The sequence below is a fragment of the Tetranychus urticae genome, chromosome 2 (genome assembly GCF_039701765.1).
Source record: "Tetranychus urticae isolate SD_2017Ah chromosome 2, NJAU_TeUrti_SD_1.0, whole genome shotgun sequence".
In the NCBI taxonomy this organism is placed as follows: domain Eukaryota; kingdom Metazoa; phylum Arthropoda; class Arachnida; order Trombidiformes; family Tetranychidae; genus Tetranychus; species Tetranychus urticae.
The window spans coordinates 29420204-29442589 of NC_142959.1; the positions used below are offsets into that span (position 1 = coordinate 29420204).

At 30.5% G+C, this 22386-nt stretch overlaps 3 protein-coding genes and 1 pseudogene across 4 annotated transcripts in view; 1 reads left to right on the top strand and 3 right to left on the bottom strand.

Annotated features, from left to right (window-relative positions):
- Appl (amyloid-beta-like protein) overlaps positions 1-17234 on the bottom strand; it is a 36563-nt gene extending 19329 nt beyond the window's left edge. Inside the window, exon 1 of the mRNA XM_015935871.3 lies at positions 16425-17234. Within this exon, the coding sequence (XP_015791357.3) occupies positions 16425-17115 (691 nt within the window). The 5' untranslated portion in view covers positions 17116-17234. The remainder of the gene's footprint in view (positions 1-16424) is intronic.
- Positions 17235-17404: 170 nt separating this feature from the next.
- LOC107368096 (threonine--tRNA ligase, cytoplasmic-like) lies at positions 17405-18356 on the top strand (annotated as a pseudogene). Its single transcript, XR_016198237.1, has 2 exons — positions 17405-17910; positions 17991-18356. The product of XR_016198237.1 is annotated as a threonine--tRNA ligase, cytoplasmic-like (transcript).
- On the bottom strand, positions 18346-20259 carry LOC107368092 (uS5 assembly chaperone PDCD2). Its single transcript, XM_015935872.3, has 3 exons — positions 19958-20259; positions 19573-19845; positions 18346-19493 (listed from the first exon to the last, which is right to left on the bottom strand). Exon 3 carries the CDS (start codon positions 19479-19481, stop codon positions 18369-18371), a length of 1113 nt encoding a protein of 370 aa, XP_015791358.1. The 5' UTR covers positions 19482-19493; positions 19573-19845; positions 19958-20259; the 3' UTR covers positions 18346-18368.
- Positions 19582-20239, bottom strand: LOC107368006 (EKC/KEOPS complex subunit TPRKB). The gene is made up of 2 exons (XM_015935781.1): positions 19958-20239; positions 19582-19845 (listed from the first exon to the last, which is right to left on the bottom strand). Exons 1-2 carry the CDS (start codon positions 20237-20239, stop codon positions 19582-19584), a joined length of 546 nt encoding a protein of 181 aa, XP_015791267.1.
- Positions 20260-22386: the final 2127 nt, after the last annotated feature.

Genomic DNA, 22386 nt, shown 5'->3' on the forward strand with positions numbered 1-22386 from the left:
TTGATTTACAATTTTGTTTTATAGGGAAAGCGAAAGTGTGCAAATTAACTTTGCTAATAACAATCGTTGAAATGTTAATCAATAGATTTGGGTTCAACTATTAGGATGAGCTTAAAATGTTTTCATTTTTCGTCATTTCTTACAGTTAGTTGATCATCAGCAAATGATGATAAACTTGACTGTGACTATTCTGACTTTTACTAATTGAATCACAGTTAATCAATATTGATTGAAGGATTAACAAGACAAAATCATTGATATTAGGTGAGCACAGAAGAACCAGAAAAACCTAAATGGTCAACAAAAGGTGAAGTGAAACTAAAAGATGAGGGAAGACAAAAAATTACTCAATTGGAACCGGAAACCTGTCAAACACTGAACAAATAGCTTCTCGGTGTGTATGAATTGCCTTTGGGTCAAGGTTAAATAGTTGAAGAGGAATCGTTAAACCAGAATCATTCAAATACTATAAGAATACAATTTTAGGGATAAAAAGATGTAAAGATGAGAAAATTGATTCTCAATCTTTTTACATAAATCAAGTAATGTTTTTTTTTATATCGAGTTTATCATAATGCTCAAATCATGATAATGATGAGATTTACTATTTTATCACCTCAATTTAAGAAATGATTTTTTGCCGCTTTTTGCGCATTTGACAAGTTAATACAATAATAATGATTTGAGAAGGGACAATGAAAGCTTATAAAGAAATGAATGAAGAGGTAAAAGATTAAAGACAATATCAGGTCATTAATAGCGATAATGATGGCCAGTGCAAAAACAATGAACATTTGAAAAGGTTGAGGTGTAAATGGTGTTTATATTGATATTACTTTCTCAACTTTTTTTGTTCATTCAAGTCACCAAATTAATCCAAATGCTCAGTAAATTAAAGTCGTGATAATAATTGGTAAGGTATGAACAAATTCAGAAGAAGGAAATAAATTTCAAGATAAATGATAACAAAAAGGTATATATCAGTTGATAGCTTTTGTGTAATAATAATAATCATTGGAAAAAAACTATTACTCTTGAGAAGGAACCAAAATAACATTATTAGAGGTGAGAATGTTAACCTTTCTAATTCTGTCTTTACTGCGGATCCCATGATTCATCTGAATGTTTTTCAGCTTCAACTTGAGTCCAGATTTTGGCACTTTAACCATCAACAAAGTAAAACTTGTATTGACCAAAAATAATGGGTCATCAAAGCTTTTACCGATCATGATTATACATTAACATTGGTTTATATTGGCAACCAAAATTCAAGCCTTTTATAGTGCAGATAAAAATGATGATCAAAAGTAATAACTGAGATAATAATATTATTAAAAAGCAATAATATTGCGCGCTTAGCACCATAATATTGAGTATTTTCTGAGTTAACAGACGAGTCTGGGCATTGGCGTAACAAAACACGCAAAGTAATTTTCATTTACGCATTTGATTCGTCACGCTGTAATTCGTTGTATTTTGTTATCCTGCAAATGAATTTACATTTCACTTTAATGGAAAAGAGTTTAAATGATTTAAATTGAAATTCATTGCAATTTTGCAATCAATTTTGTTTCATCATCAAGTTAATGAGAAGGTTAACTTTCAGATTGGCTGGTTTGAGGTTAACTAAAGATGAGACAGTTTTCATGATAATTAAGCTGAGAAACTTGAAAATTTAGTGCATTCAGATGTTTGAGCATGGAAAGAAGTTTAAGGTGAAAATGAAATGGTAACAAGGTATTAAAATAGTAAGAAAAGGAAATGAGTACAAAATAAAGTGAAATAAAAGGGTAAGAAATTCAACATTCGTTAGCTAATTGTTCACATAGATATACAATGGTACAATGAGGTAAAGACAGAAATAAGAAGTTTACTTCAACTTCATTTTTTCTGATAAATTAAGAGTAATTAGGAGATAACAAGCCTTTAAGGTTCTTAAAGTTGGTAGGTAATCTAAGAGTTAAATGAAGGAAATGAGCAAATAAAAAAATATTACTTTACATGTAACATTACAGGGAAGAATCTATGTGCTACATTGTGATAGAAAGTTTTAAACAGGGAAATGATTATTAGCTAAAGTTACTTAATGATTTCATTGCATGGAGATGATGCTAAAAGTATCAATAAATAGCAACTTATATCAACATCTGAAACCACAGAAAATGATTCTCATTAATAAATTAATAGAAATTCATGTTTGCACTTTTAATTTACCTTTCCTTCATTACATTCAATCAAATACTTGTATGACTTATTGTTACTCAGCCTTTCAATTTGCTTCACAAATGCTGATAAAAGTCGCAACCGAGAAAATAATAAGAATGCAAAAGAGTGGCAATAACCGCAATAATGATGAGGCAAAAGCATAAACAGAAATGAAAAATTCATTGAGTGAAAGTAGAAAATTTCATCTTAAATTGTGAATAAAATTATCTGTCAAAAAACAGTGAATTGAAAAATTATCTTAAACAATTGTGAAGATAAAACTGAATCGCGAGCAATGAAAGAATAGCTAAAGGGTAAGAAAAGTCATTCAAGTTAAGACACTAGGACAACTTTACAAATATTAAGTAGTCTGAGAAGAAAAGAAGAAATTTTCATCTCCATCTTCATCCTCATCCTCATCACTCTCCTACACACTTGAAAGTTTCAACCTTTTCTTTTTTGTATAACTAAGACAATTTTAGGCTGTATTTAAATCATATTTTGTGCTTAAATGCTATTATTTTTTTGACAATAGTTCACGTTGCCCTAACCTTTTCTATCTTCTTTACTCATTCAACCCTTTCCATCATTTTCCTTTTCATTGGCATAATCTTTTCTTTCCTTCTCATCATCGTCATCAACAACACCAACAAAATCATCTTACAATGAGTTCATTGAATGATAGTCAATCTAGGAAAGGCGTTACTTAACTATTTCTCCGAAAAATGAACGAAAATTTTTTCATCTTCTTTTTGTCTCCTCGTTTTTATATCACAAATATCATCAAACATCTTTGTGCATCTCCATACAAATGATTAACTCTTTTAATATAAATTGTTAAGTTATTTCATCTTTTTTGCTCTACTTTAATGAAATAAAGTTACAGTTTTTTCTCGCCGCTTTTCCTGTTCACATTTTTTGTTGATAAAATGGTGAAATTCAATAGATAAATAGCTATTTTCCATGCTCATGCTTTTCCTATTTCATCTCAATCAATCACAAATCAAGCAAAAATGAGGTAGTAATGGATTTTGTGTATTATCTGTAACAATGTAAGTAAAAAGATGAAATATTCAGTAGTCAAATGTGATACAATAACAAAAACAACAAATGAAACAAAAAAATAAATAAACCATTTACAGAATAGAGAATTGATAATAGTATGAGAAGCAAAATGTTGACAGAAGATCAATGTATTAATGTTATTATTAGAGTATAATGTAGATTTATAAACATAAATTATAATATATAACATAAGCAAGATGAATGCAACAGTTATTCATAGTGACATTTGATTTCATCAAATGAACCCTGTTTACATTGAAAAAATATTCAAAATCAGAGACAAACTTTTGTCTTACAGAAAAATCGCCTTTCATTCTCAATCTGCATCATCTTCGTCGTCTTTTTCAGTATGTTAAACATTCTAATGATAATAGATCTACCGTTTTAGTTGGAAAGGCACAAAAATAGACAGATACATTTCAAGTGAGGTGAGAAGTAAGAATGAAAAACAAGTCATAAATCACACTATATGAGGTTCAGGATAGTGGAACTTTCTTCAAATATTAGCACAGCTACGAAAAAATCTTGCTATTTCTTGTTTTTGATGAATACAAAAAGATGATAGAATGAAAAATTAAAATTGGAGTGAAATGTAAGGTAGCAGATATCAGTTTAGTTATGGTGCCAAAATGATGGGAAAATCATTTACATGATTGAGAGATGGAGGTAAACATCAGGTAATTTTTCAAGATTGAAAAATGAAAAACCTTTAACTATTAATACTGTAAATGGGTTTTGATATTGTTTGAGTTTGTATTTAATGTTGAAAGATTAATTAAAACCTAGATTCTCAACTTAAGAATTACGTTAAGCTCATCAATAGTCCAATGTAAGGTAAAAACTTATTTGTAAAGTTTAATGATATTGATACATTTGCAGTTGCGTTAATTTGTTGTGTCAAAATTAACCTTGTTAGTTTGAAACGGGCAAATTATAATATTATTATATAATTGTCATGATAATAATGATAATGTACATTTAATAGAATCAGATTGTGATATGTTGAATGCAGTTTCATGCTGTGAGTCTGATTAAGATGGTATTGTTGTGGCTTTATATGCGAAAACAATCATTTTGTCTTCTATTTATTCACCACTGCTGAGCAATCTATTAATGCATTGCTATGGTAGTGTTGGTACAAAATTGAAATGTAAAATTAGAATCTTTTTACCTATTTCTACGAATGTTTCAATGCAATGTTAGAATGCAATTTGCGAAAATTATATGCAAATTTTGCAATTTATTCTGGATTCACTTTTCATCTCAAACAATTGAACAGTTGATTGGTCATATTGAGATGAAAATTTAACCAAATAAAAGTAAAATGGAAGCAAGGAGAAGACAAAAAGACTAAAAGAAATGGAGAAAATCTGAAAAGGTGAAATAAGATATCGCATGAATTGTGTTGATAGGTAAGGTAATTGAGTTTTTGGATGATGGTTCTGATCAACAATTATTTAGATTGAGGTCAGAGCGAAAAAATTAATTGAACAGTTGATAATGAAGAATATAAATAATTGATTAGCAGTTGTAACTTGACAATGAATTCATCTTTTAGTGTGAAAAGGTAAAAGAAGGTAATACTACGCAGGTATTTCAGTCAAGATGAAAAAATGAACAGTTTGGGTTAGAAAAGAAGAAAGAATTATCGAAATTATTAATTTCTTTTTTTCTTTTATTCTTTTTCGTTTCTTGCAATTAGTCTAAGATAGACAATAGTCATGCAATTATATCGTCAAGTAAATGTTATTTAATACTAGTAATATGAGTAACGTTCAACATTTAAAATGATAGTCAATACGCAGTTGCAGCTGACTTTAGCTATTGCGTGTATTACAAGTACGTCAAGTTTGTAGTTTGTTGTAGTTTATGCTTTTCATAACATTACAAGTGAGACAATCAAATACAATAATTTGCAACTTAACCAATAATAATAGGATAGGAAAATGGTGGACAAAAATGAAACTAATGGGAAAGGGTTCAGGTTAAGGATGAGTTTTACGGTTATATTTACTGGAGTCTAGTTTCGACTTTTTCTGGCAATTATTCAGCAAACCCAAATTCAATTTGCTCAAGATAGAATTTCTTTGGTTATCATTGACAAAGTAAAAGTTGCAACCTTTTAAAGGAAAAGGAAGAGAAAATATAAAAATGAATCGATTTTAAGGCGATTCTTAAGCTTTTTCCATCTTCTTTTTTTTTGCTGTACATATATTTTCGTATAATCATTTTCTTCAATCATTTTTCTCTTTCTACTTCATTCTATCAGTAGATGTTTCATTTTATATACACACCCTGATGCTCATTGAGTTGTTTACTATTTTCAAAATAGGCAACTCCTCTTATATCATCATGATCATTATCATCATCATCGTATACTTTTTTACCAACCTTTCAACCTTTTGTTGGTCTGTAAAAAGATGGAAACCCAATTTATCGATAATTGCGATCCATCAATAATCAATGTAAATTATGTTTTTGTTAATCATCTTCCAACAATTTTCCCTTTTTTCCAATGTGAACAATAAATCGATACATTTTTCATCGCCAATTGTGTTATTGCATTCATTTTTTTATTGAAAGGTTAATCACTTAATAGTTAAATACTTTCACTAATAAACATAATCCAAAAAATACCCTTTTACTAATTAGAGCACAGGTTTGTTGGTCAGAAATGGAAGGTAAAGTTTCAATAGACTATAATAACTGCTGCAAACTAATAATAACAATGAAAAAAGGTTCAACCAGGTAAGGTAGGTCGAAATGTGAGTCAAAATGTTGGTAAACATGAATTGATTGAATAATGTTGAAAACCTGAAAACGTATTAAATGTTAACCTTTAATTTAGTAGAGGATGAGTTATGTATGAATGTATGTGTATGCACTTGAATAAGAATCAATTATAAGTTGGAAAAAAGTTGAAGTAAACAGAATGAAAGATGGATGATCGTTTTGATGATGAACAAAAAGAAAGTGGAGGAAGATAAAAGACAAAACTTGAAGAAAGAGGAAAGAGGGTCAATAATCTTCAAGTTGACTGACAGAAGATGAAGAAAAATAGAAGAAAGAAGATAAATCCTGCTGTTTATTTGATTAATTTTGTAGACTAAAGTTACATGATTTTTGTTTTGTTCAAAGTAATAGGTGAAATATCCATTGAAATTAAAATCATGTATTGTCGATTCGAGTTGAAGTAATCTTTATCTTTCACTGAAGAAAACAAGAGATGAAAAGACTGATGAATCGAGACTATCGAGAAAAATATTGAAAGCAAGTTTATTATCAATTTATGAAACAAATAAACTCGTGGCAGGTAAAGTAAAGTAACAGGTAAACAATTGCATTCAACCATAAACCAGTTCATCAATTGTACACAAAAATATTCATAGTTTTGACTTTGCAAATTGATGGCTATAATGGTTGATAATGATCATAAAACATTAAGTGGATAAGACGAAATGTTGAGCATAGTAAGTTATGTTCAATGTTGTGATCATCAATATGAATGCATTTTGATAACCTTATGATTCCTTAAACTTTATGCATTCTCTTGAACCATTGTTGTTGGAGTCTATTGAATAAAAAATTCATAACATTTCAACGCAGATGGTTGGTAACATGCCTTATAATAGATGAGCAAAGATGCGATGAGCTGTGTGATAAAAGTTATGATTATAACCTGAGCTGAAAAGGGATTGACTTGCGAACATTAAGACAGGGTAAAGGCGAAGAAAATCGTCAGTTTCACACATGAACTTTTCATCTTCTGGTTTTTTCTTCTCTCATTCTTCTTTGCCCAGAGAAGGAGAAAAGTAAAGTATTGTATTCATTCATTTTCTTTATCGGGGTTCTTTTTATCCCTCCTCATGATAAAGGTCATGATAATGTAATCCATCCCTCAATGTAATCACATTGCTGAACGGATTCAATAAAGATTGCTTACATTGAATATATTAATATTGATATATTATACGGTGTCATGATAAAAATTGGTTATGATGGTGGAAAATGGCGAAAATCAAGAAAGAGAAAAGATAAATTCATTGGCTCGAAAAGGAATATTGCTCTAATAGATAAACCTTTCCAGTTATTAAGGATTTGTAAGGATACACTCGACTATTATAAATCAGTCATTTTGCTTTCAGAGTAATTATTCAATGTGAATTCACCAATGGATGTTATTTTAACAATCAATGTTCAAGGAAACAAATCATCAAATTGTATTCATTAGGATACTAACTATGACACAAGTTTTATCTGATAGCGATAGGTTGGAGTCTCTCAGTCGTGGGAATCTGTTGGTGATATAAAATTCACCAGGCATGGTGATTGTGAGCAAAACAAATATCAATACACTCGAACACGGTTAATTAATTACCAATTAACAAAACAACTGACTTAAATCACAGTGCTTGTCTGGTTCATGATAACTTATTCACATTTTTGTTTTTCGGATTCAGATTCAGTTTTATAAAGCAAGTCAATCAAGAACTATTAAAAGATTATCAGACAAAGCAGAAATTTTATGAGCAGTTATGGAATTTAAAGTAAAAATAACCAATAGCGAATTCGATGTGAGGCAATGGAAGGCATAAGGAATGCCCAGGAATTTCAGCGAATTTATCTTATAATTTGTATTTGTATACGCTAGTTATTGAATGATTCAACAATATTATTCTTAATTTTGTATCTTTGCTTGTTTGTTTCTCCCCTGGCCAGTTCCCAAGAGGAAACAAAGTCATAGGTAAATGGAGAGCAAAAAGGGTTCAAGATGAATGGCTTAGTTGATAAATCCTTAAGGTCCACACATTACGGTTACCATCAATCTCTAGTTTAACCTTAGATACGTTTTTGACTCCCAATAGTGTAAACAGAAGTTACTCATTCTTCATTTACTATTACATGCATAGTAACATTTGTTCATTTTCACTTTTTTTCGTTTCTCAGTTTTGTGTGTTTGTGCATTTCGCCCATTATCATCCATCTTCATGATCATCGATAAACTAGTCGATTAGATTGATGAAGCCAACACCGAGGTGGAGTGAAATCAAGTAGGAAAGACGAGAAAAATATGAAATACATCATCAGAAATTTATTATTGTATCGTCTTTTGAATAGATCTAACCTTCTGTAAATGTGCTCCATGCAAAACTGCAAAAATTATCTCAGATGATGTTCAGACAAAAATCAAGACACAGAATCTCTGACGACACATAAAGACATGAATAGCAAACTGTTAGTGAGATAATAAATATGAAGCTGATAGTAAAAATGCAAGATCATTACAGTTGGTTGATTATCCTCGTTATCTCATTGAACTGGTCACTAGCTGAACATCATCTAAGCATGTCTTATTATAAATGGTATAAAAATGTACAATAGTGTATTTCTTTCAATATACCAATTAATTGAGATCATTTTCATTATATTAGGCATCAACCAATTGAAAAGTTGATAGCTTTATCAATAGTATACACAAGATTAAGTAAAGTTGGTTTAGGTAAGGTTGAAATTGGGTTGAGTGAGAAGTGATCGTTTTAAATTATTTGGATAATCATAATTGGACAATTGATTAAAGTGAGAAAACAAATTAGTCTGTTGAGTATAAGCAATTATTAGTTGTTGTTCACTGTTAATGTTGATGTTGGCTGCATAATTTATGTTACTAAATAGGGTCTACAATCAAACGTAAACAATGAGATCGATTAAGGTTCCAGTCTAAAGCTAACGTAAACTGTTACGTGACTCTCTGTTAATTTATGATTGATCAGATTGATTCTCAGCATTGGTTATTCTTCATTTTGATTCTGTGCAACATTTCATTCTCTTTTCTCTTGTTTCGTATTCAGTACAACTCAAAGAGCCTGTCAACAGAAAACGGAAAGAGACAGAGAGAGTAACTGAAAAGGGCCAACATGAGAAAGAAAGTGAAGCATGGACAAGGTACTATTAGGAAAAAGAATGACCATTGGCTATCAACTAACAAGTAAGACTTCCTCTCGAGAACCTTTTAATCTTATCGAGGACAAAGTAAAAGTGGCAATATCTTTATTTGTTGTCCTCTTTGCTAATCACACTTTTTTTTACCAACTCAAGTATCAAAACAATTGCAAGACAAAAAACAACAAAAGATGAAGAAAAAGTCGATAAGAAAAGTAATAGAGTAAGAACTTATCGGATAGAGTTTTGCATGCGAAGCCTTAAAAGGTAAAATATGATGATAATAATTACAATGATGATCAAGATGGAATTAAAATGATCATTTTCTTAATTCATTCTTGATATGTAAGATTTTGCTGATCTTTTTTCTTTGATTAAAATATTAAAATCTAGGAGCAAATTAAAGTAATCAATTTAAAGGCGAATATTCAGAATATTCAGACAAGTTTAGAATCAATTAGAGGTGAAAAATGTTCAACATGAATAATTAACAGATTCCTGTAAGTTTGGTGATAGAAGCGTGTAAATAAATGGCCGTAAAAGTTTTCAATCAACAAGAAAAATGATTGTAGCTATTGAACATTTTTGACATCATTTGAATGCATTTTATAACCATCAGGCTGATAATTATAAAAATAATGGTTAATTAACGCAATGAAAAATGGCTAGTGATTGATTGAAAATGAGAAGAGTGCAGGGAAACAATTTAAAGGTTGTAGAAACATTAAAAACATATTTTGCCTGTAAATGCTAGGAAAAAGAGGTTGAAATGAAAGTGTTCAAGTGGTTAGTAGTGGTTGCTTGATAAGTTTGAAGGTTTATTTGAGTAGAAGAAGTTGAATATTTCCTGGTTACCTGACATTTACCTTTTTTCAGCGTCAATTTTTTTCCTCTCGGTAAATATCGTTTAGGCAAAGAGGAAAAGAGGAAAAAAGTTATATAAAGTAGAGAGACGAGAGAAATGGATCAATGAACAAGTTAGGTAATACATACCTATGTGAATTCATGAGCATTAATATATTGCATGGATCTACTTATATGGATTTGAAATGTTATTGAAAAAAGTTTGTTTGAAAATCAAGTTACCAGTAGGTATTGATAGTTATTGAAAAGTAGTTTCAACAGTTTCTTAAAATTGAAACTGGTGATTCTTTTGATAATAATTCAGTTATCAAACTCAATTTAGGAAAGTACAATCAAGAAAGGTAAAAGAAAAGGTAACAACAAATTCAGAGTATACAACATAATGTATCATGATAAATGTTTCTATTCAACAACTTGGATTATATCTTGAGCATGAGTAAATAATGCCATGGAAAAAAAGATTATCCTTCTCTACACTTGATATAAATATTATAAAAAGGTAAAATTACTTTTAAACATATTTGTCAACAAAAGTCAACTTGAAAAATTTGAACTGAAAATAATTCGATAATTATTAATAATTGAAAATTGGCGCTAATTTTTCATCCTCTCAAGTATTCAGTGCAAGTATTGAATTTTGCTGGAGACGATGGACGAAATGAGACTGATCATAAGTAGTATCAGGAAAATAATTTGTCAATAACTGATGAATAAGGTCAGGGTGAAGATTGTTCAAGTTTTTGAGCACAAAAAATAGATAGAAATATTGAGTGAAAATGAAAGAAAGTGATGAAGATGAAAATGATGGAGATATCAGAGGAATGGATGAAATGAAAAAGAGTGGAGACTAGTTTTCCAATGATACCATCAAATAGTTAACATCATCTTTCATCAACAATCGTTTGGCTATCATCAGTCTCTTCAAATTTCTCTTTCTCTTTCTTCAATCTCCTTCATCTTCATGTCAAAACATTTCTCACTCACCCTATCTTCGTTCATGTCTGTCCATCGATTTCTCATCGATCCACAAAGTTTACTGGTCTTTTTGTTTTCTCTATCAACTTTTTCTCTCGTCTTTCTTTTTCCTTTTCTATCCATCTTTTCATCATCTAGAATTTCATTTTCCTTTTCTTTCTCTTTTCACTCAGATTCTTTCAATGGACCGAGTTTATACTGGATATTTATTTTGTTAATATGAATTGGCAATCTTGAAATAGTTGTTATTGTGAATGTAAAAAAGTCAGTCAATCAATTTATTCTTAATTAATATTACTTTTCAAACCTTTTCAATTCATCATTTTCCTTCTTTTACTATTCAAGTTATTGATTATTGAATTCAATCTTGAGCCTATTTAATTTTCATGGTTCAATTCAACTCGTAGGCGCATTGGACAATGGACATTGTGTTGGACATTTTTAATTTAATGAGCTAAACTTTCTTTTTGTTTAAATCAAACGGACAGTTCGAATGTGAAATTGCTAGTTTTAAAATAAATTGTCAAGCAACTTAGTAAAAGCTTAGTTTAAGAAAGAAGATGATGATGAAGATAAGGAATGATTGGTAAGTCTTCAATGGTCTGTTAAATCTTCTGATTAAAAGATAGCAAATGATTATCATAATGATGTTGAATGATTATTATCATTATTGGAAATCATCAAAATGGATTCATTGGTATATTTTTTTACTCTTTTTTGCTCTCTTATTGAAATGGCTTTTCCCATTTTACCAAATTCGTCTGAAAGCTTGTTCAATGATAGAAATCAAAGGAAATGAAATGCAATGAAGGAAGACTTTGATTTGTCTTGCCTCTTCCTGTAAATATGGTTACTTGCAATTGTTGAGTATCAAAAACATGGAATGTTAGTTGAATCTTGGAAAATGAGTTTCAACAGAAAGAATTGCAAAAACTGTAACTTCAAGTGTAAACAATGAGTAACAAAGTAATATTATCTCATATAACCAAAAAGAAAGTTAAGTCCAAATAAAACAAAAAAAACACAAAAGGATAATGCAATAAACTCGTGCAATGACATAAAGCATTAAATTGTAAAGTAATCAATGATGATGATAATGATGATGATAATGATGATGAAAGCAAGTTAACAAGTCAATACAATGGTTTAGACCACAAATTGTTTCTATCAAATTAAATTTTCAACTTTCCAAAGCATGTTAAAAATGAAAGGAAGATAAAAAATAACAAAACTCAAGTTAATATTTTTTCGGAAATAATATTTACTCAGTATCCGACATAGCGGTATAAATGGTATTGAAAAATCAAGATGAATGAAAAGAGAGAATGGAACTTTACAGGAAAGAGAGAAGAAGCAACGAAAAGAAATGAGAAAAAAGGACAACTTGATAACTAATAAAGTTGATGATAATATAAAACAATTATGAAGGGAAGGTTCGTCTGAATAATGGTAATAGCAATGGGAACCTTGAGTTATGAAAGCAAAATAATACGCTAGTAAGTTTAATCAACCATTTTTTGGATGCTGATTATAATATAAAAGAAGGTTAAATCCATCACGTTATTTTTCAACCTTAAATGTGATTTCCAAGAGCAAAGTTTTACCTCTGTATTACACCTTAGACAATATTATCGGAGAATAAGGATGCGAGGTAAGAATAAAATGTAACGAGACAGAAATAATGGAAGACGAAGAAAGGGGAAAGGTTCATCATTTGAGGCAAAAAGGATGAGGAGTGAGGAAAAGTCAATGTCTACGTGCCTAGTTGGCCATTGATTAAATACAGAGTGATTCTTGATATATATGCTATTTCAATGAAGCATGATCATTCAACAATAATGTATAAGAAATTGAGAGACCATTGAGAAATAGTGAAATGTTTTATACTCAACGAGCATTATACGAATTTCAAAGTGAATTACATGAGCTTACAATATAACGACTTTTCTTCTGGCTTCATTTTATAATCAAATTGAGCATTTATTTTCAATTATTAGAAGCATAGTAAAAAATTTATAGATATTTTATGACTGGTTGCATCTGTGTGTTGAAGGGTTGTATAATGAGCACCAGAATTGAACAATAAGTAAACAAACTCAGATAGTAAACAGCCCGTAACAAATACTGTTCATTCTCATCTTCATTTCAGCTTTTATCATCAATGTTGATTTTCTTAATATCACCATTTTGGATGAATGTTCAAGACTTTAGGGTGTGTTCAGACAGACAGAGGAACACACATCTCTTGTTTTGTGTATATTCAAATGTGGACATTTTGGGCTGAACAATGCAAATTTCATGGAGAAAATAAGTCACAGGGTGAAATGAGAACACAACAGCCTGAAATGTATTGAAAAAGACAATACAAAAAGTGAGAGAAGATCAAAGAATGAGTTGCTTTTTCCATCTTCTTGTCTTTTCAAAAGTTTAACTTAATAGGTTCATTTAAAGATATTTTATATTTCATTTAAAAGAGTTGAAAGACAAAATAATTAAACATTTTTCACTCCATGTTTTGTATGAAGTGAAAAAAGAAATGTGGAATTACTTTTGATAATTAAGCATCTCATAGAAATAAGTGTGTAAATAGTAAAGATGACTGGAAAAGTTTTGATTTTAATCAAGATTCTAGGATGAATCTTGACAATAGAAAATTGAATAAAGACGAAAGAGAAAGTTGAAAATCTTTCATTCCACTTGATAAATCATTAAAATATTCAATTAAATGTTCAATTTTCGACTGTCGACATTATCAAAGTTAACAATAAAATTTTGAAAGAAAACCCAAAAAAAATTAATTAGTCTTTTGACCAAAATTTTAAAACCTTTTACAATAGAAAAAAGTGAAATAATTATGATTTAGGCTATAACTGGGAATAAGCTGAAACTGAAAGCATCATAGGTAAGCAACTTTCCATGATAGGTAATCTGGCAATAATTAAACGTAAACTTTTACCATTTCGTGCTGATAATTGCAATTTACAAATTATAAATTGTATGATGAAGAAAAAAAGATATATGAAAAGTAAAGAGGAGAAACAAAAAGCAATATAATTTGCATATTTTTGACAATTTTTATGATAAAAATAGATTGTTTTCTCTAGCTTTAGTCTGTAAGATAATATGAATTTAAAAGGTTCCATGAACATGGTTTGAATTCAATAAATCATGAACATAAACGCTAAAGGAAAAATATATCATCCTGTGAATTATTGTTCATTTTACAGAAAAATGATGATAAAAGGAAAGAAGAGAGAGAGGGAGAAGGAGAGAGCTTCAGTGAGGATAGGTCAGAGGTTTCATGAGGATGGTAATGATGACGATGAGTAAACATTAACTCATTAGAGGGCAATCATGAAAAAAAGACAAAGATGAATTGTGATCAAGTCAAAGATTAAGTGGCAACACCAAACCAAACAATTTCACAGAAACACATATCATCATCAACATATTATTTGAAATATGACTTGAAAAAGTCAGAGGAGAGCAAAGAAATGAGATATTCAAAGGAGGATGAGTTGGAGTGAGAGTGTAATAATACATGGTAACAAGATTTTGTTAATGTTTTTTGATACAGTTCATTAAAATGGCTGATTATCGTGTAACAATCAAGTAATTTACTTCAACTACACAAATCTCGAGAGTCCAGAAATGGTGAAAAAACCATTGCTAACAAAAATAGGTTATATGTGAGTTTGCGTTCCCAATAGACTTTAGAATGGTTTAGGTACAGGGAGAGTCAGATAGAGCTGAACATAAAAAGGAAGAGAAGCTTAATACACCATAACTTATACTTTTCATGTTTCTCCTTATCATCCTCTTCATCATTACTATCATCAACGCTCTTCTTTTTTCTCATTCTCTTCATCATTCTGCTCAGTGTTGTATCTCTGCAAGAAACAAAAAAACTTTACAGATGATTACCTAATTGGCAGTATCTTGAAAAAGCATAAGCCGGAAGTTTTTTGTTTTACGCCTTTTTCGCCTCGTTATGATTTTACTCTTAAATTTCCTCCACTCCATCAATAATCTTAATATCAAAAGTTAGCTAACTATTATTACTATTGTTATTGTTTCAAGTTGTTATGCTTTACTAACACCGTTTTACCTAGACATTCAAGAATTACATATTTTATCATTATACAGGTTGGGCACATAATAATAGCATGAATGAGAGAAGATTAAAGCAATCACAGAAAATGCAATCCTTTATGTATTGATGTTTATCAAATAGTTTCAGTGGTAAACATCAGTTTCATTGGTTGAAGTTAATTCAGCGAAAAAATAAGGAGTAAAAACCACACAAATGCAAAGAGATATGCATTTACAAAATATTCATTAAAAATTATTGCTAACTTCATGTTGACATAGAAGATTTTTTTTATAATAGGTAAAAAGAAAGGTATTAAGCATTATTTATCCATATTTAAACTATCATGGTTTTCAAATATTATATAATCGCTATTATTATTTGTTTACTTTTCTCTTGGTAACAATTTTGACTTTGGATCTCATTTTCAAATAATCTGACTTGTTGCTAAAAATAGTAAGTGCTGACGCTTACGTTTCTTTTTGTTGTTTTTTAAGAGAAATATGTTTTAATATTAACTTTATGTGAGTTTGCATTGATTTTCATGAAAAGATTCAAGTATTTTAACGTTATTTTTAAGACTATCTGAGTTTGATTCTGCGCTCATTCGAGGACATCTGTGATCTTTGATTGACAAAGATTCAAGTATTTATGATTCAAACGTATATTGAAATTAAAAACATCAACCATCTGACAGTCAAATTATGGTCCATTTTGATTTTCAGATGATAAAGTTTGTCATGGTTATGTAATAAAGTGAATTAAAATAATCCATTGGGGTAGATACAATTGTATGAGAAGCATCATTTGGCGTAGTCCTTTGATTTATCACAGTTTTAATACTCAATTGTGTTTGATTGGTCTAGATTATTGACCTAATATTGATCTTGTTGTATCGACGGAAAGGAAAAGGCAAAGGGTTCTGCAAACATTAAAGAAAAGGAAAATGTAATGCTATATAATACTATACATGTATGTAGTCAATTGATAGTCAAATGTGGCTCAAGAAAAAAGTAAGATGAAATATTCAACCTGAACCAATTCAAGAATAGATTAAATTAATTGAGTCAGTTATTCACTAATTATTATGGTTCAATGAATTGTGGAACTAACCAGCAAAAATTAACAAGGGAACTTGATATCATTTGAACAGTTTGTTTCAAGAGTAAATGAATCAGAAAGTACTTACATTAAATGTAGAAATGAAAATGTAAAAGCTAAATATCATTTCTTTTCTTGAATTCTTTACCAACTGCGTGAAATATAAAGGTTTGATATAACTTACCCATTTGTTTCTTATCGGTAGCAAGAGACACTAATTCGGGAGGAGAAGGTGTTGTTGACCATGCAGGACAACATACAAATTCCACACCACCGAATATTCCGACTCCACAGGGCAATAACATTCCGAAAGATTTAAGTTTCATGTTACGCTTCTCGGCGCAACTAGCAGCTGCTGTGCGATTCCAAAACTCTGAGCTTTGACAAATAGATCCATTGTGAATATGGTCAAAGAGACAGTAAGCAGGTACAAGAAGTGCATCGCTTTGGAATGGTCCTTCTAAACATCGGTATGGTTTAACCAAATGACGGCCTCCACATTTTTGTCCAAATTTACACCAATTGTCAACTACCATGTATTTGCTGTATTCAACAATATTACGAATATCCTTTTTAGGGTAAACTTTACGACAGTATTCAAGTATTTCCAATTTATCTTTGGTACACACAGCCTTAGGATCTGGATCGGAAACCCATCGTTTGTTTTCATCCAGGTATTGGTTATGAAATTTACCTCGACCACAAAGCATAGCAACCATGGGTTGAAAATGGCTTAAAACTAAATCAGAACCACCAACAGGATTAAGTTGATTAGAAGATGATGAGGAGGCTGAGGAGGCACCATCAACCTTAATATTTGTTAAGTCTAAAGCAAGGTAACACAAGGTTAATATTAACATTAATTTAGAATACATGATGGCAAAGGTGATGATTAATAAAACAATTCACTTCTAATGTTTCTTTAATCAAGAAAATTTCAATACTTGATAAAGAGAAGAAATAATCTATTTATTCTGGAATGCTCGCCTTCACTGTTATAAGAAAGCTTCATATTCATCAAAGCAAAAACCTCTCAGTGGTTGTGCTGAGATATCTAATTACGTTTGACATGGTTGCTCCATCTAGTGAGTCTAGATCAAAGAGATCATTGAGAAATTATTGATAGATATCTATTGAGTCCAAGATCCAATCCCATCTCTGGACTTTAAGTTTTCACAGTCAACATTGGTGATGAAATGATCAAGATCCGTTCTAACGTGAACTTGCTCATTAGTACACCTGTAATTTATTCAATTTGCAATCAGTTCCATCATAACTTCATCTAATTAAGACAATCAAAAATGGATAATGCAACTGAAAGTGCTACTCAACAAATCAAAACACCTTTGAAAGAGTTATCTCCCAGTCCTGAATTTATCGAACATCGGTTGAAGCTATGGGATAAGTTTAAATCTATTTATTTGGTCGAGTTGGCTACCAAAGAACCTAAATTGATTAAAATCTCCTGTATTGACAAAGATGGAAATTTAAAAACTTTAGAGGGACTTGAAAGCTGGAAGACAACTCCGATTGATGTTGCCAAAAAGTTGGATCCAAATCATGGGTTGAAAGCATAATCATTTCAAAAGTTAATGGAAAGTTGTGGGATCTTGAAAGACCATTAGAGGAAGATTGTTCAATTGAGTTAATCAAATTTGATGATGACACAGGTATGCATTTTTATTTGTCTTTGCTCTTTACGTCAATATACTAAATATAACCAATATTATCTTTGTTATGTTGCCCTTAGGTAAGGCTGTCTTCTGGCATTCAACTGCCCATGTTTTGGGAGAAGCCCTGGAAAGATTATATGGAAGTCACCTTTGTTATGGTCCTCCAATTGAAAATGGTTTCTATTATGATATGTACATGATGCATAAATCGTGTAATCAATGTGGAGAATCTGGTGACGCGGAAGGAAAACCTACTGATGATAATCTAGCGACTGTTTCATTACATCATTTTCCTCAGATTGAAAATCTAATGAAAACTATTTGTAATGAGAAGCAACCTTTTGAGAGACTCGAATTGTAAATTGAACTCGTTTCACTTTCAAAGCTGTCATTCAATATATGTATTATTCAAATTATCAAATTAAAATAATATTACCAAGTATTAATAATGATATTTATTCAAATTTCTGAACCCAAATGTATTCTTCGAGATAAGCACCTTCTTTTTCTGCTGAGCAATTTTGTTTACAAGTATATACTGCAAGTATACCAAAATCGAAAGAAGCTTTCAATTGATAAATTAGTTGCGGCATGATCTGAAATTCGAAAATACGTTCAGCTCCACAATTTGGACAATTCGGAATGGTGTATGATTTATTGGCACTACAAATCCAAAGTGGCTCTGGTGTCACATCAGGAGATGGATAATAATATCTGAGTATTTGATCTTCATAGCCTTTTATCTTTCGAGTGAAATGACTGAAAGTAGCATCATCTTCGATTCCTGTAACATATTCATCCAGATTTTCATCTTGTAATTGTGGTTTATATTTTTCTAACCAATAGGATAAATTTTTACGATTATTTTCCTTTTTGCCCTTTTCATTTTCATCATTTTCTTCGTCTTCCTCAACATCATCTTCATTATCGTCTTCTTCGTCGGACTCTGTGTTTGGTTTAGCAAGATTTTCTTCCATTTCGATACTCACTTCATACTCTGGAAATAAGAATGAATTTTCTAATCTATCCACCGTGTCAATTGGTTTTCCACAGAGCTTTTTGTGGTCGAACTTTTTCCAATCAATGATTTGGTGATCTCGGCAACAATAAAAAACTGATTTACATTTGCCACATTGTTGTGATGCAACTACACCACAAAGATTACAAATGTGTTTTCCGAATTTTTCTGGTTTAGGATCATCCGGATAGTCATTTAAATCATCATAGTTGGGTGGTGAATAACTATAGAAAGTATTAGCACGTCTTAGCTGACATCGAAAAACTTTGAAGCCTTCACCACATGAATCATAATTACAGGCAAAAACAAATAAGGTCCGATGGAAAGTTTCGTCGGATCTTTCTCCGGGGACATAAATTTGAAGCAAAAAGGTTAGAGAAACACCACATTTAAAACATGTAAGCTGCTCAGGAGAAGGTAAATCTGATAAACCGAGCCACAATGGTTTGCCACCAACTTTGGTAGGAAAAAATTTACACTTGAAACGTTTTATGGATAATTCATTGAGATCCTCCAAAAATCCTAAAGCTATTTTTTGGATGGAGGCCATTTTGCTGAAAAACTGAAACAAGAGGAAAACAATTATATTATTGAGCACGTTTTCAGCAATGTTTACTATGATAAATAAAACTCATACTCACCAAAATGAATCAAAGAAGATGTTTAGCTGAGATGTTGTTTAAAATTGATTCCAATAAATGATCTATTGACACCACAAAACTAGGAATATTGTAGATTTCTCGCACCTTAGATTCATTTGTGATATGTTTTAGATCAGAGAAAGGAATAGGATTGCCATTAACTAAACCAAATGGATTTGTATTTCTATCAAGTCTTTCCTCTTCCACAACTTTGATGGCAATCAGGTGATCGTCTTGAGACTTGCTTCCAAAGGTTTGTAAAGACCAAGATATCTGAATATTTAGAAAAAACAATCAATTTCATCAGTAAATTATTCAAATTTTACATAAACTATAAAGGATGATAGAGACGATTCAATAAATCAATAATTTAATTAATACTCACATTATTATTTGGTGAAAGACAGAATAGTATCTCAGTGTTTAAATTACGAGTCTTTGCCTTACCACTATGATGATGGAACAAGGCGGTTTCTGTAGCTACTTGAAGCTGACGCTCATCAACAATTAAACTTGGATCAATTAAGCAAATATCTGTTGTTTCATAATCAGCTGTCAACTGTTCAGTATTGGAAACATTATTGAATAAACAATAGATCATAAAAAAAGTTTGATCAGCATCAGGACGGAAAAGAGAAGCCAACTTGTATTTTTCAATTAAACTCATTGTTCTGTTTATTTCACATAGACGCCGTAGTTAGCCAATAAAGAGAGTGAGTGAGTCGATACAGTTTTCGGCTGAGCCACATCTTAGTAGCTCAGTCGACTGCTAGTTGACCGTCGACCAGTAATCGACTAGTAATTCAGTCTTCATCCTTTTTCATTTGTTGTACACTCGTTTGCATTAAGTTTGTTACTTGTAAACACAGCTGATAGCATAATTTTTCATTTTTGATCATACTTTTAATCTTTAATTTTATCAGTAATTGATTACACCTCCATTATTATCAATAACTTGCCTTAATCTTCGAGGCATTGATTGAGTTAAAGTAACAAAATAATTATGATCTGAACTCAATTCTTGCCATGCTTTACAAATATTGTTCCAAAGAACTTGATCATTATGAATATTTTCACAATTGATTTTTTTCTTAATAATTGACCACACATTTTCAATTGGATTGAGATCAGGGGAACGAGGTGGATGAGGGAGTCTGAAACAATTGAGGTCATTTGTTAAAATTTGATTGAAAAGAGCTTGACATAGTCTTGAATTATGAATTGGACTATTATCTTGAACGAGAAAAGAAGGTCTTCTATTGAATATTGATGAAATATAAGGTTTAACATAGAAGTTCAAAATATCACAATAAATTCTTGAATTAAGATTTCCTCTGATTCTGATCAAAGGTCCAAGACCATGAATACTCATTATACCAAAAACAGATACTGATTTACGACCTGATCTATTTGTAAAACCAATATAAGCTTCATCAAATCGTGTACCAAAAGGGCGTCTTACCAATATAACATTTCTGTTATCAGATGAAAATGTGGCCTCGTCGACGAAAAAAGTTCTGTCCCAATTTTGCCAATTCAAATAACGTTCAGCATAATTCATTCTTTGAAGCTTATGATTAATTGTTAACCAAATTTTACGAGCAGCACGATGAGATCCAAATCCATTTTCATTTAATCTACGATTTACTGAGTCATATGAAATTTCTTCATCGATTTCACGAAAAATATCAGCTGCTGTTTTAAAGGGTGAGTCGATTGAAGCCAAAACAATGTTCAAATCTTCGTCAAAATTGGTCAAACGTGGACGTTTATTATTTTTATAATTAGTATTGAGTTCACCAGTTGTTAAATATCGTTCAAACCAACGGTAAACAGTCATTTTAGAAATATTGAGTTGGTCAGAAATTAAGTTTACTGGTATACCGATAGTGATGAGCACAATAATTTCAAGTCTAGTTTTACTTTCGATTGCTCGAGGCATAATTAGATCACAAATAAACAAATAAATAGACCAAAAAATCAACAAAAAAACAAACAGACAAACTAAATGACCAATTATTTCCTTTTCCTATTCTTATCTTTTGATTTATTAAATCTAACTCTTATCAATTGAATTGAAATATTCATTATCTTTGCTACAAAAGTATGTGAAAAATTACGTTGTCAGCTGTGTTTACAAGTAACAAACTTAATGCAAACGAGTGTAAATTGGTTGATCTTTCTTCCACCAAGATAGGTCATTTTTTTCTGGACATTTGGTTTCAAATAATCAGATTGGAATGCTTAATTTATCATAATTTTTATTTTATTTATAATTCATTTTTTAAGCAAAAATGGTTGATTAATTATCGCACCAGTTTGATTATTTCAGTAGTCGGACACATTCTTTCTTATTTTTACCATAAGCAGAGGATTGCAAACTTGCATTGCAGTGGCACTTTGATTTTTACTACTCAAATAACATCTTGTAAAATATTTATACAAAATTTAAACCAAAAATTAAAATTCAATGGCGATTGAACCCAAATTATCAAAGTTACATAATTTGATCATTATTTGTTCAAATCTTTGTGAAAAATAAGCCAAAGTGCAAATTCAGAAAATGCTCAGTCGGAATGAGAAAATGTATCGTAAAAATAGCTAAATGAACAACTTTAGCAGTTGGACCAGAATTTGATTACTGTATGTTAATATTTGTTAGGAAAGAAGAATGGAGAAGAATAACTTGAAATGCTGGACTCGGACGTTATTCATGATGAACAAGTCAAATACCTAAATATTATTCCTAAATATTTATTCATCTTTCATTGGCCATTTTCAGTAATATTTTTTTCCAATTTGATAAAGGTTAAT